General features: G+C 48.0%; 1 protein-coding gene across 2 annotated transcripts in view; it reads right to left on the reverse strand.

Moving 5' to 3' along the window:
* Nucleotides 1-12,728, reverse strand: part of LOC138959374 (tyrosine-protein phosphatase non-receptor type 13-like) — a 68,504-nt gene that overhangs the window by 26,485 nt on the left and 29,291 nt on the right. For both annotated transcript variants that reach the window (XM_070330812.1, XM_070330811.1), the window contains exons 22-31: nucleotides 11,854-12,690; nucleotides 11,084-11,216; nucleotides 10,676-10,763; nucleotides 10,128-10,221; nucleotides 9,637-9,791; nucleotides 8,649-9,284; nucleotides 7,567-7,722; nucleotides 6,969-7,178; nucleotides 6,351-6,629; nucleotides 5,790-5,960 (exon numbers count right to left, since the gene is read on the reverse strand). In XM_070330812.1, the coding sequence (XP_070186913.1) occupies nucleotides 5,790-5,960; nucleotides 6,351-6,629; nucleotides 6,969-7,178; nucleotides 7,567-7,722; nucleotides 8,649-9,284; nucleotides 9,637-9,791; nucleotides 10,128-10,221; nucleotides 10,676-10,763; nucleotides 11,084-11,216; nucleotides 11,854-12,690 (2,759 nt within the window). The remainder of the gene's footprint in view (nucleotides 1-5,789; nucleotides 5,961-6,350; nucleotides 6,630-6,968; nucleotides 7,179-7,566; nucleotides 7,723-8,648; nucleotides 9,285-9,636; nucleotides 9,792-10,127; nucleotides 10,222-10,675; nucleotides 10,764-11,083; nucleotides 11,217-11,853; nucleotides 12,691-12,728) is intronic.

Genomic DNA, 12,728 nt, shown 5'->3' on the forward strand with positions numbered 1-12,728 from the left:
CAATCCAAACTCCACACCTGTACCCAGAGACACTGCAGCCTTTTTCTGTAATATACCAGGTACAGAATCCAAAATTTTAATAATAAATTTTCATTTAATTAATATACTTACCCAACTCACATATAGCAATTAACTCTAGTTCAGTGCTGGTAACGCTGTACGCGTTCCCCTTGGTAACAAGGGAGACCACCCTAAAAAAGAGTGATCCATCCCATAATATCAGACCGATGTCCGGTCCAACATCCGTATGCGTGCGCATACGCCGCCATTTGTATCATTCGAACGAAGCCCAACTCACTACTTTTTTAGAACCCAATACCACCACAGCGGGGAGGCGGGAGGGTTTAAACGATGTGAGTTGGGTAAGTATATTAATTAAATGAAAATTTATTATTAAAATTTTGGATTAAATTACATATTATTACCCAACTCACATATAGCAGATTGCTACTATAGGTGGTGGGTACTTACCAAAACTAAGCACGCAGGACTTGTCCCGCCGCTACCATGGCAGGCAGCGCGGAGCTTCCATCCTGTCTGACAGAAGCGACGTCTCTGAGGTAAAAGTTGACGAAAACGTCCTCAGAGCGCCAATACGCAGCTTCCAGTACCTCGGCTAGCTTGCCGGACCGAAGAACTGCCACTGAGGATGCCCAGGCTCTCGCCTCATGGGTTCTAGCCGCGGTGAGAGGCAAAACTGCCCTATCATCACCCGACTGCACTAGCCACCAGGCATATGCTCGTTTGATCAGAGTGGAGATCCATTTGGCCAGAGTCACCTTCGCTATATCCTTACACCTAGCCGTGTTTAAAGATATGAAAAGAAGCTTTTGACTTTCTGACCTAACAGGCCGAGTTCGAGACAGGTAACATCGGAGAGCTCTCACAGGACAATTTGCAATATCGGGATCTCCAGGAGCCAAAATCTTGCTCAAGGGTGGAATGCGCAAGATTGGAGAAAGCTGGCCAGGTTTCTGGTTTTTCGCGAGAAAGCCGGGAACAAATTTGAGAGAAATGGAACCGTCCTTCTCGAACGCAATATCCTTGTCTAAACCCGACAAAGAATGCACCTCACTACCTCTCCTAGAAGTAGAGAGAAGCGTTAAAAACACAGTCTTACGCGTCAAATCGGCCAAAGTGGCTGACAAAAGAGGCTCGAACTCATCCGAGGCTAAGAAACGTAAGACCAGGAACAAATCCCATGCAGGGAGAAGCGATTTTGAACGAGCTGCTAAAAGGGCAGCCCCCTTAATAACACTAGCGATAACCCCTCCGAGCGAAATTTTGTGGCCTAATTGCGCGAGGGTCGAAGAGATCGCCGACCTCCGGACCCTAATAGAAGAGGGAGAAGCCCCCTGATCAGCCAACCAAGACAGATGGTTGGCTACCTGAATAGACCTAGGAGAAAGAGGTTTAACCCCGTTAAGCGCGCACCACCTAGACCAAGAGGCCCAGTGCGATGAGTAAACCGAAGAAGTCGATTTTCTATGCGCATGTCCAACGAATCTCAGAGTAGGGGAAGAGAACCTGTGGGTTCTCGTGCTGAACGCCTGACCGAGGCTGCACGAGATCTCCTCTTTTCAGGGCGAGAGGGATTGGGGGCCGAACTGCTAGACGCAGTAGGTCGGGAAACCAGTGCTGGCTTGGCCACAGAGGAGCGACCAGAACCAGCGCTGGTTTCTCCAAGTCCACTTTCCTGAGGACTTTGCCTAAGAGGCAGAACGGAGGGAAGGCATACGCCGGAAGATCTGACCAATCCACTTCCAGAGCATTCACCTTCCAGGCCAGAGGATCCGGGAAGGGGGACACAAAGAGAGGCAGTCTCGCCGAAAACCTCGTCGCAAAGAGATCTATCTTGGGCTTGTCGATCTGCGACCAAAGCCGCTGCAAAGACTGGTGTGTGAGAGTCCACTCTGAATGAACAATCCTGTCCCCTCTGCTCAAAGTGTCTGCAAGGACGTTCAGACTGCCCTTCAAGTACACTGCTGACAACAGAATGTGCTGGGCGTGACACCACTTGAGAATGCGACATGCAATGTCGGAAAGACTGTGAGACCGAGTCCCCCCCTGCTTGTTCACATACGACGCCACAGACATGTTGTCGGTGTGAAGACGTACATGACTGCCCTCCAGGAAAGGCTTGAACGCTAGAAGCGCCAGGGAAACGGCCTCCAACTCCAGTACATTGATATGTAGGGAGGCCTGAGAGCAATCCCAAACTCCCGAAACCATGTGCTCGTCCAGATGAGCACCCCACCCCGTCAGAGATGCGTCCGTAAACAACTCTCTCTCCGGCGGTGGACGAACAATGGGAACACCCCGGAACAAATCCAGAAGAAGCCAAACACCTGTGGTCTGCTGAAACCAAGTTCCCAGTGCGATTGGAGCACTCCAGTCCTGGGATGTCTGATCCCACCTTGACTGCAGGGAGGCCTGAAAAGGCCTCTTGTGAACCCTGCCCAACGGAATGAGGGAAGCCATGGATTCCATCTGACCCAGAACCGAAGTCAGAACCCTTGCACTGGCGTGATTCTCTCCGTAGAGAGACCGAATCAGACCCTGAAGCTTGTCGATCCGCCTTTGAGACGGACGGACAGACCACCGAAGCGTGTCGAATTCCATGCCCAGGTAAGTAAACGTCTGGGATGGTTCCAACTCGGATTTTGTCAGGTTGACAGAGAAACCCAGCTGTGCCGCCCGGCTCAGCACCCTGTGCGTATGAGCCTCGCAAAGCCCCCTGTTCTGGTGAAGGATTAACCAATCGTCCAGGTATGCTCTGAGACGGATGCCTTCCTGTCTCACAAGAGCGCAAAGCTGCCTGACCACAATCGTGAAAATCCACGGAGCTAAAGACAGGCCGAACGGCAGAGCCCTGAACTGGTAAGCTTTGCCGCCCCAAGGGAAGCGAAGCCACTTCCTGTCCGCGACATGTATGAGGACGTGAAAGTAAGCGTCTGTAAGATCGATCGACGTTGCCCAATCTCCCGGCCGTAAGGCCTCCCGAACCGAAGTTGGAGTTTCCATGGTAAACTTGATTACTCTCAGAAACTTGTTCAAAGGAGAAAGATCTAACACCGGCCTCCACGCCCCCGAGGCTTTCGGCACTACAAAAAGTCTGCCGTAAAACCCCGGGGACCGCGCGTCCAGGACCTCCTCTATAGCTCCCTTGAGCAGCAGAGCCGAGACCTCCTCCTGGACCGCGTTCCGTGCCACCAAATCCTTTGGCGCCCTGCAGGGCGGGATTATCCTGACCAGGGGAGCCTTCTGCCCTGACCAGAGAAGCCGGAACCCCGAACACACTATCCCCGTGACCCACTTGCTGGCCACCAGTTGCAGCCAGGAAGAAAGGGCCCTGGACGGGCCGCCCGCTACAACTAGCGCGAGGGCCACCGGGATGTGTTGTTCGGGGAAGTTTCATTGGGGGTGAGGCTTACGCCCCGACCCCCTGGAACCCCCGAAAGACTGACCCCTCTTAGGGTATGGAGCTCCACGCCCCCTACCCCTGGAGGAGAATGACTGCTTCTGGGCCTTCCCACCACCTGACGAAGACGTCTGAGGCTTAGCAGAAGAAAACGCCTGAGTCTGAGACTTGCCCTGAGGCTTCTGGAAGCCCTGTGAAGCCAAACGCGCGATCGCTACATCCCGCGCGTCCTGCGTCTCTTTCTGGAGTGCATCGAAAGACGCCTGCCCTAAGAGAGACCCCTCAGCAAAAGGGGAGACCTTCAGCCTCTCCACAGTCGCGGTGTCCCGAAATCTGGACCCCGTCAAGAAGGCTGATCTCCTTGAAAGCACCGCGTGAGTATACAGCCGGGCAGACAAAGTAACCTGTTCTCTAGTCACCTTGCCCAGAGTAGCCAGCAGTGTTGAAACATCTGTCGGCGACGCATCAAACCGAAATTCGAAAGGATCAAGAGATGTGGCAATCGATCTGGATAAAGACCTTTGCAGAGACTCCGACACGGACGTGAGCTCCAGCAAAGACCTTCCAACTTCCTCCACAGCTGTGAGAGAACCGTCAGTACATGGGACAACTCTATCCCTATTGTACCCGTCCTCTCTCAAAGCAGCAAGTTCCGGCGTCACCGGAAGTGCCCCTGACGGCAGAGCAAAAGAGTCAATCAGATTCACAGGATAAGGGGTGAGCTTGAACTTCGGAACACCGGAAGCAGCCCGAGCCCCAGGCTGAGCCAGCCAAGAGACAACGTCTTCCGGGGCCTCGCCGTGCTGAACCAACAACGGCACCGCCGGTTTGCGTTTACCACACAAGACGTTAGCCATTTCATAGGCAATAGTTGACGATTCCCGGAAGCGGTAGCGAGGCCGTTGCTCCTGAGCACTCCGGAAATCGTCAAAAGCAGAACGAGGTGGGTGAAACTGAGCCTTGTCCTTCACCACCCCTTCCGGAAAGTATCTGAACGCCGTTTCCGCCGCCAGCGCCACTGCGGCTGACAGCTTCACGGGCAAATTCAGTTGGGAATCCTCTACCACTGAGGCATCCCCGTCTTCCGCCCTACACTCCGACTCGAGATCAAGCTCGGAGCCAGGAGGCAGAACATCAGACAGTTTATCGTCGGCAGAACCGACCACTTCCTGCCCCCCGGGCGGAAGAGGACTAAAACGGTCCCCGATATTCTCATAAAGAGACGTACGGAGGCGTTCGTCCTTTCGCTGCTCGTGGGAACTCTCACGACTACCAACGCCAGAGAGAGCCCCCTGAGCTCGCACACCGGCAAGCGGTGTAGACATACCTTGAACTGGTGTCCCATAAAGGAGAGACACCAACTTGGTACTCCCATCCTGCGAAGCATGGACATCCGCCCGAGTCACAGTCGCCGAAGGCAAAGCGGAAGTCGAAGCCGGAACTGCAGGAGACTGCCGTACCTGTGCTAAGGAGAGAACATCAGAAACACCAGACGGAAGCGCTCGTAATTCCTCCCTAGTGGAAGATAATTCCGACGCAAGTGTCGAAACTTGAGCGCTCAAAGTCAACAATAAAGACGCAACTTCAGTTGGCGCTAACCCAGGGCAGCCATCTGAAGTTGAGGCAGAAGCAGAAGCAGAAGCAGAAGAAGAAGCTTTGCCCGAAACACCACTCTTGCCAGAACGTAAACAAGCCTGACCGGAAGTTAAACTGACGTCTGCTAACACGGGAGATTTAACAGAAGTTGAATCAGAAGAAACAGACGCGGATTTTCCTGCGCCCTTCTCTCTCCTAGAGCTACGTTTTGGAGGCGTATCGTCAGAAACCTGCCTCGAACTAGGCTTCCTTTTGGCGCTATCAACAAGCGCAGCCTCCGCCATAGCGAAAGAACTCACGAAAAATTTCAAAGAAAAACAATTTCAGAAAAATTTCACAAGTACAAAACGAGCGACGAAAAACGTCGCTAAAGTTATAACAAAACGGAAAGATCTCACCACACAGCGTAGGTAAAGGTGAACAGTTAGGCGACGACCAAGGGGAGATGCCAAAGCCAAAGACTAAGACAAAATGCTGAAGACAGCAGGAGCGTACATCAGGAGCGTCCTTCCCAGTTGAACCGCTGAGAGAGAATGATACAAATGGCGGCGTATGCGCACGCATACGGATGTTGGACCGGACATCGGTCTGATATTATGGGATGGATCACTCTTTTTTAGGGTGGTCTCCCTTGTTACCAAGGGGAACGCGTACAGCGTTACCAGCACTGAACTAGAGTTAATTGCTATATGTGAGTTGGGTAATAATATGTAATTTAATCCTCTGCATTTTATGAATCCCTGATGGTCATTGTGTCCTAACTCTCTCTTACCTGCAACAACCTGTCCCCGACTTTCAGCTGTCCATCAGTGTCTGCGATGCCCCCTGTTGTCAGAGTTTTAACGAAGACACCAGATTGACCGCTCTGTCTGCGATGAACAAGGCTGAATCCTAGACTGTCAGACAGCCGAGGCTTTTCCAACGCAATTCTTAACACACCTGTCTGAAGATGAAGGAAAATACACATTTATCAAGAAGTCAATAGCTGTAAATTGTTAAACTGTATAATAAACCAACCAAGCTTAGTTTGTGTTATCAAAGCGATGTAAAGCAAGCTTTGAACCGTGTTTACATATGTCATTTACCTTTCTTAGACTGTCTGAGAAATCAGGCAATGATATCCTCTAGTATCTAATGCAAAATGATAAAAGAAGAAGACTTAAAAGAAATGAACCCAACACAGCAGACAAAACAGCTTCACAGGACAACTTATCAAGACATAAAAACACACACAAAGCAATGATCATATAAAAACAAAGAGAGAGCAATTAATGATCACATCAACAAACAAGCAGAAATACAGGCTAAAAAAATCAACAACAAAATCACTTACTTCATTTGATGTTTCATCCTTGTGCACATCAGCATCACCACCTGCCCTGTCCTGATTCTGACCTTGCTCTTCTTTTTCCTCCTCTGCTTGTCTCCCTGTTTGACCGTTCTGTTGACTGTACTCGTACGGCTTGATGATCGCCTTGGGCGTGTCCAGACTCCGTACCAAATCTTTGACGGATCGACGTGATCCCTCAGCCTCTTCTGCTGAGTCCTGCGGGCGCTGCTGCAGATCCACAGCACTCTCCGAGGAGTTCTCACCTAAATGACGGGAAGGTTTCTGAGGAGAACAAGGTAGACAGGAGAGTGTTATCAGGGAGATGCAAGAACTATGTGTTTCTGGGGAAACCAGTGACCATTCTTATTCAGACAGTACACAAAGTTTTATCTGCACTGAACAAATTATGTGTTTTTCAAACCCTGAAATAATGGTTGCATCATCCTCGTATTTCCAACTTGACCGAAGTTTGTACCAACTGCAAGATGATCTGCTCTGAATTCACACTTCGCTATCCACCGACTTAACAATTGATGAGATCTCAACAGTGTTATTATCAAGCCTGTGAAATTCTCCAACAAGGTGAAATTACCCAAACATTGGAGGTGACATTTTTCTCACCGGTTTTAGACTTTCCTGGAGCGTATCGGCACCTTTGACATCTTGTTTGCTATCTGGCGGTCCATGCTTTCTTGTTTCTTGTGGGGGGTTCTGAGTAGACTGGCAGGCGCTGCCGTAACGCCTCGCCTTGATTGACACCTCTTTGGGCGTCTGTCTCAGGAAAGTCACTGCCTCGAAATGGCTTAGTCCCGTCATATCTTGGCCGTTCACCTGCACACAGTAACAAACGTTTTTTTCCATTAAGATTTTGTATTGTTAATGGAACGACAAGTATTTTCGTGTGTAAAATTAGGACCATCAACAAAATCTGTAACATACAGAATAAAACATCACATAAATGACATAAACTCACACACTTTATGAGATACAAAACAACATGCTCAATATAAGAGTCATGACCAATACTTCAAGCATGAGAAATAGAGAGTTAATTTCACTTCTGCATCCTAAACTGGTTTTCCCAGCATTTTTTCCAATTTTGAAAGTGGTGGAAGATTTGTTTTGTTACAATAATGTGTGACTTAAGCATGTTTTTTTCTCATGTCCTGTCAAATATGTTGATATCTCTCTCAGCTGAGTGTCTAGCTGTGTTACTGACCTGGATGAGCCTGTCACCTGGGTGTAGGCGTCCGTCGGAAAGTGCTGGATCCTGCACCACGGCTTTAACGTAGCACCCTCCTGTAGTGCTAACTCCACCCACCACCGTGAAGCCCAGACCACCGCCTGGGCTCTTCAAGAGATCCACTTTAAATTCCTGAAACCGTACAAAAGTGTAGAAAACCTTCATATTAACAGCTCTTGATATAGTTAGCTTACCATTCTCTCTCTTTTATTGCTCTCAGACAGTAACAAATCGCATAAGTGCCAGGCACTAGAAGTAAAGTGAATCCCCACTACACAATTCCAGAAAGACTTCAAAATGTCAGTGGAATTGTAACCTGAAGAGCTTTAAAAAAAATTCTGCATTAGGTTTTTCCTGCAATGATAGCGCTAAGTGCACAAGTCCAGAACCAGAACTTTTGTTTGTTTGCTTAACGCCCAGCCGACCACGAAGGGCCATATCAGGGCGGTGCTGCTTTGACATATAACGTGCGCCACACACAAGACAGAAGTCGCAGCACAGGCTTCATGTCTCACCTAGTCACATTATTCTGACACCGGACCAACCAGTCCTAGCACTAACCCCATAATGCCAGACGCCAGGCAGAGCAGCCACTAGATTGCCAATTTTAAAGTCTTAGTATGACCCGGCCGGGGTTCGAACCCACGACCTCCCGATCACGGGGCGGACGCCTTACCACTAGGCCACCGTGCCGGTAGTACCAGAACTCTCCTGTAAAATTCTAGAACATGTACCTAAACAATGGTAACATTTTGTGTCTGAAACTCAGTCTAACACACAGTCTCATGACTTTTTCTAATTCCTGAGATCAATAACAATTCAATCACTGACCCCTAGGACCTTATCAGGGCTTTCCTGTGGCGCAACTGCGGAATACTTGAACTGTGGTTAAACAATATTAATACAGCTTGAATGCAGTTCATTTGAGAACCAAACACCACCTAGTAAAAGTTGTAACACAGAACAGACTTACGAGATCAGCCATACACACAGAGTTGGACCTACAGACCCATCCACCAATACAACAGACAGGGGATGACAAAAGACACAAACAGCACCTGGTCATCGTTCAACGCTGGTTTGTCGTCAGCAGTATGACTGGTCTCCCCTGTTACTTCCATCACTCGTTGCTGTCGCATCAGAGACTTGCGTCGATCCGATTCCAACCCATCAGCAGACTCCAAAGAACCTATACTGGCAGGAGATTCATTCTTTATGGTCTCTGCCGGTAATGCGTCCGCTCTATTCCTGTCACTGCTGACTTTTCCACCATCTCTATCGCCACCTAGGTCAGCTAGAAAGCTGTCGTCACCAGCCGCTGCCGCCACCAAGGCCGCGTCAAGGTCGTAGTCATCATAATCATCCTCCAGGTACTTCTCTGCATCAACGTAGATCTTTTCCAGCTCAGATCTGGAGCTGTCCAGAACGTCAGAGTCAACATCGCTCTGAGTGTTGTTGGAGGGATCATCCTCTGCCTTGAGAGCGTCGAGGTTGAGAGGAGGGGGAGGGGGGACCACTGGTGGCAGTTCGTTCACAGGGGTAGCAACCACAGAGGCAAATGCTGAAGGGGGTGAGATTGGGGTCACATGACCGGCCTCGTCATCAGAGAATGAGTGTGCGGTGATGGCTGCTTGGTACTGAGAGTGTTGGGGTTGGTGTCGCTGCGGCTCTTGCAGTGAGCGTCTCTTGCTTGCCTGCGAGAGTTAATTATGTCACACATTGTTATAATTTCTCATTTATAACAAAAGAAAATCTTTGGAAATGTAATCAAAGTAACTGGACATATCAAACCCATGCAGTAGTGAAATAGTTGCCTTTGATTAGTGAAACCATAATTACGTAGAAGCATTTAAAACAATGACAACGATGTTGTCCTGATCCCTACAAACACAAACTAAAAAGAATATGCACACATAATACATAAACACCTGCCAGCGACAGTTCAATCAAAATTACGTTTCTCTTAAAGGCTCAGGCTAGCCCAGTCTCAGTAAAATAACAGGATCCACAACCTCAACAAAATCCTAGGGGATGTTAAAACATTACCTTTTCCCTTTCTTCCTCCAGAGCCAGCTCATCCAGGGATTTTGTTCTGGCCACCTTCAGCACACAGAGGCCTGGTGATAACTCAAGCTCTTTGTTGGCTTCTGACAGGGTGGCCCCTTGTACGGAGTGGCTGTTCACTTGCAGCAAGCAGTCACCTGTTGCAAAGGAAAGTATGCTCTACATTTGTTAAGACAAGCTTCACTGAACTCAGCAGTGTTCCATTATTTTCAAAGATCAACTCAAGATGTTATAGACATGATGCACAGTTAACACTTAATTCATACTTGCCAAGTGATTGCAGTTCATATAATCAATGGTGCAGTATTTCAAGTGCAAAAACGTAACAAACCAAAAAGATGAAAACGGATTGCATGATTATACTATGCAAAAGGGATAATTCTGAACTATCAATGTTAACAACAACATACACATACATGCACAAACACACTCACACACACGCACAGCTGTAGAGACAGGGGATAAAGACTAACCAGGATGCAGAATGCCCCCTCTGTCAGCAGGTCCACCAGCCACAAGTGACTTGATGTAGATCTTGTCATCTCTTTGTCTGTCACTGTGTCCATCCTGGATGCACACAACAAAGTCTACTAAAAAAATAACGCAAGGGAGACAATCTAAACACAGGGCAAGTTCACACACACGCACAGACTCAAACTCCCACAAGCAAACACAAACACAAATTGCAACAAAAATAACCATGCTAAAATATCTCAATAGTGTGAATAAAGTATGCATGTGCAAAATCAAATAAGTCTACTCATATGAGGTAATTTACATTTACTATAGACATCGTCCTTTATGATTTTCAAACTCAATGTACCATTCAACCACAAACCACAATGGTAGATGACTAGTTTTAAAAAGAATGACAAATATAAATCCTTGCTTGCGCTACTGCAAAATATAACACTTAACAGTCCATGTAAAGGCAGAGCAGAACATAAGGTCCAGTGGATAACTGTTCAAACTTGTTTTCTTCCATCTCCAGTATTCTACACTGTTTGTGAGTGAAACTTACTGATGTAACGATGCCTAGTGAACCATTCTCTTTCTCCAGCACAACTTCATAAATCACTGTGTCCGGTGATGAAACACTGGCAGCTCTCCTGCAAAATACATCCTTTGTAAAAAGACATTGTAAGAGACGTCTAAACGGTCCGTCAACCATGTTTCTGCTTTACTTCAACAAGTAATACACAGACCAATCACACACACACACAAACTGTCCATGCTACTACACACCCATACAAAGAAATAATTACTTTCAAACATAATTTCTTACACCAATAAGCCTTCGTTCTTGCCAAGTGAAAAGAAGCAAAAGCCAGATTGTCACTTAGAATCATATTCCACAAACGTTTTTCAACACAGGTGTATTATTTTCTTCGCAGTTCTGTGACACATTTCCTTGACTGTGCTTAGTTACCTGTTTTGATTTGGATTCCTGCCAGGGCTCGTGTTGCTGGATGGTTTAGATGGTTTTCCTGCTATCGTTGCCTTCACCGCAGACTCAAAGTCTGAATCTGTATCTGAGTTGTCTACTGCCATGTTTGCAATATCTGCAAGGAAAGGACAAACGATAGTTCAAGTTTAACGGCAAATAAACCGGCACGGTTGGCCTAGTGGTAAGGCGTCCGCCCCGTGATCGGGAGGTCGTGGGTTCGAACCCCGGCCGGGTCATACCTAAGACTTTAAAATTGGCAATCTAGTGGCTGCTCCGCCTGGCGTCTGGCATTATGGGGTTAGTGCTAGGACTGGTTGGTCCGGTGTCAGAATAATGTGACTGGGTGAGACATGAAGCCTGTGCTACGACTTCTGTCTTGTGTGTGGCGCACGTTATATGTCAAAGCAGCACCGCCCTGATATGGCCCTTCGTGGTCGGCTGGGCGTTAAGCAAACAAACAAACGGCAAATAAGACTCAGTATGAAAAGGCCTATCCCTAACATTTTCTTTCCATTGCCACTACTCTGATGTAAAACTAAAATCCCTATTCTACAATAGATATAACTAAAATGGAATAGTTTTCAAAAAACACAAAACAAATATCTCTGCGCACCATACGCAATGAAAGAAAAAATGCAGACTTCCATAGTCATACTGTATATCCTTGCAAAAAAGCCACTTACTCTATTATGTGCAGAAAAACATCTTATTAAAATTGTATGGACAAATATTTTTAAAACAATCATGCACACCTCCCAGAATCTCAAGCTCCTGCGTTTCCCTCTCAGACTCTGTCCCTGCCTCTAACGCTCGGTCGATGTCGCTAGAACCGTAGCTCTGTGTTTCCAGCTCTGTTGCGGCCAGCATTTCCTCCGACAGCAACACTTCATCTCTAGCATCTTCGTACATACTATCAGCATCAATGTCATATAGTTCCTGCAACCCCAAGCGATCTGAGGTATTTGCACTTTGAGTGTTTGTTCTGAACTGTTCACTGTGGCCTAAGTCCACAAAGTCTTGATGATCAAAACTATTGTGATGGGGAGAATGATACGGATGATGAGAATGAGAAGCAGCAGTAGTTCTTGTGTGGGGAATGTTGGCTGACTGAGGCAATGAGTCGAATGAATCGTGATGGTAATTTTTTTCCTCCACATCTCCGTCTTCGTCAGAGTGACACACACCATCGTCGTCACTGATGTCGAGTTTGTCTCTCCTTCGCTTGATGGTGAGTGGTGCTCGCATCTGCGACACCAGCAGAGAGACCGACGACTCCGACTCCCTGATCAGCTGAACAGCCTCATGATGCTGAACACCTTCCAGGCTGGTTCCGTTAATAGCGATCAGCCGGTCACCAGCCTTGATCAGCCCAGTTCTGGCAGCCGGCCCATCCTCCAGGACGGACTTGACAAAGATTCCAAGATCAAGGTTGCTGGTGGTCTCTCCGCCGACGATGGTGATGCCAATGCCCTTGTCCCCTTCCTTCGGCAGAGTGACCTCAAAGACGTGTCTGCCCAGAGATGACGGTGCAGAGGGAAGGTAGGCCGGAGGGCTGTGGTGATGATGAGATGAACGATGGGGCGATGAATCTGGAACAAACCACAGTGAATGAGGTACTTACAATAAC

This window comes from Littorina saxatilis, linkage group LG2, assembly GCF_037325665.1.
Source record: "Littorina saxatilis isolate snail1 linkage group LG2, US_GU_Lsax_2.0, whole genome shotgun sequence".
NCBI lineage: Eukaryota > Metazoa > Mollusca > Gastropoda > Littorinimorpha > Littorinidae > Littorina > Littorina saxatilis.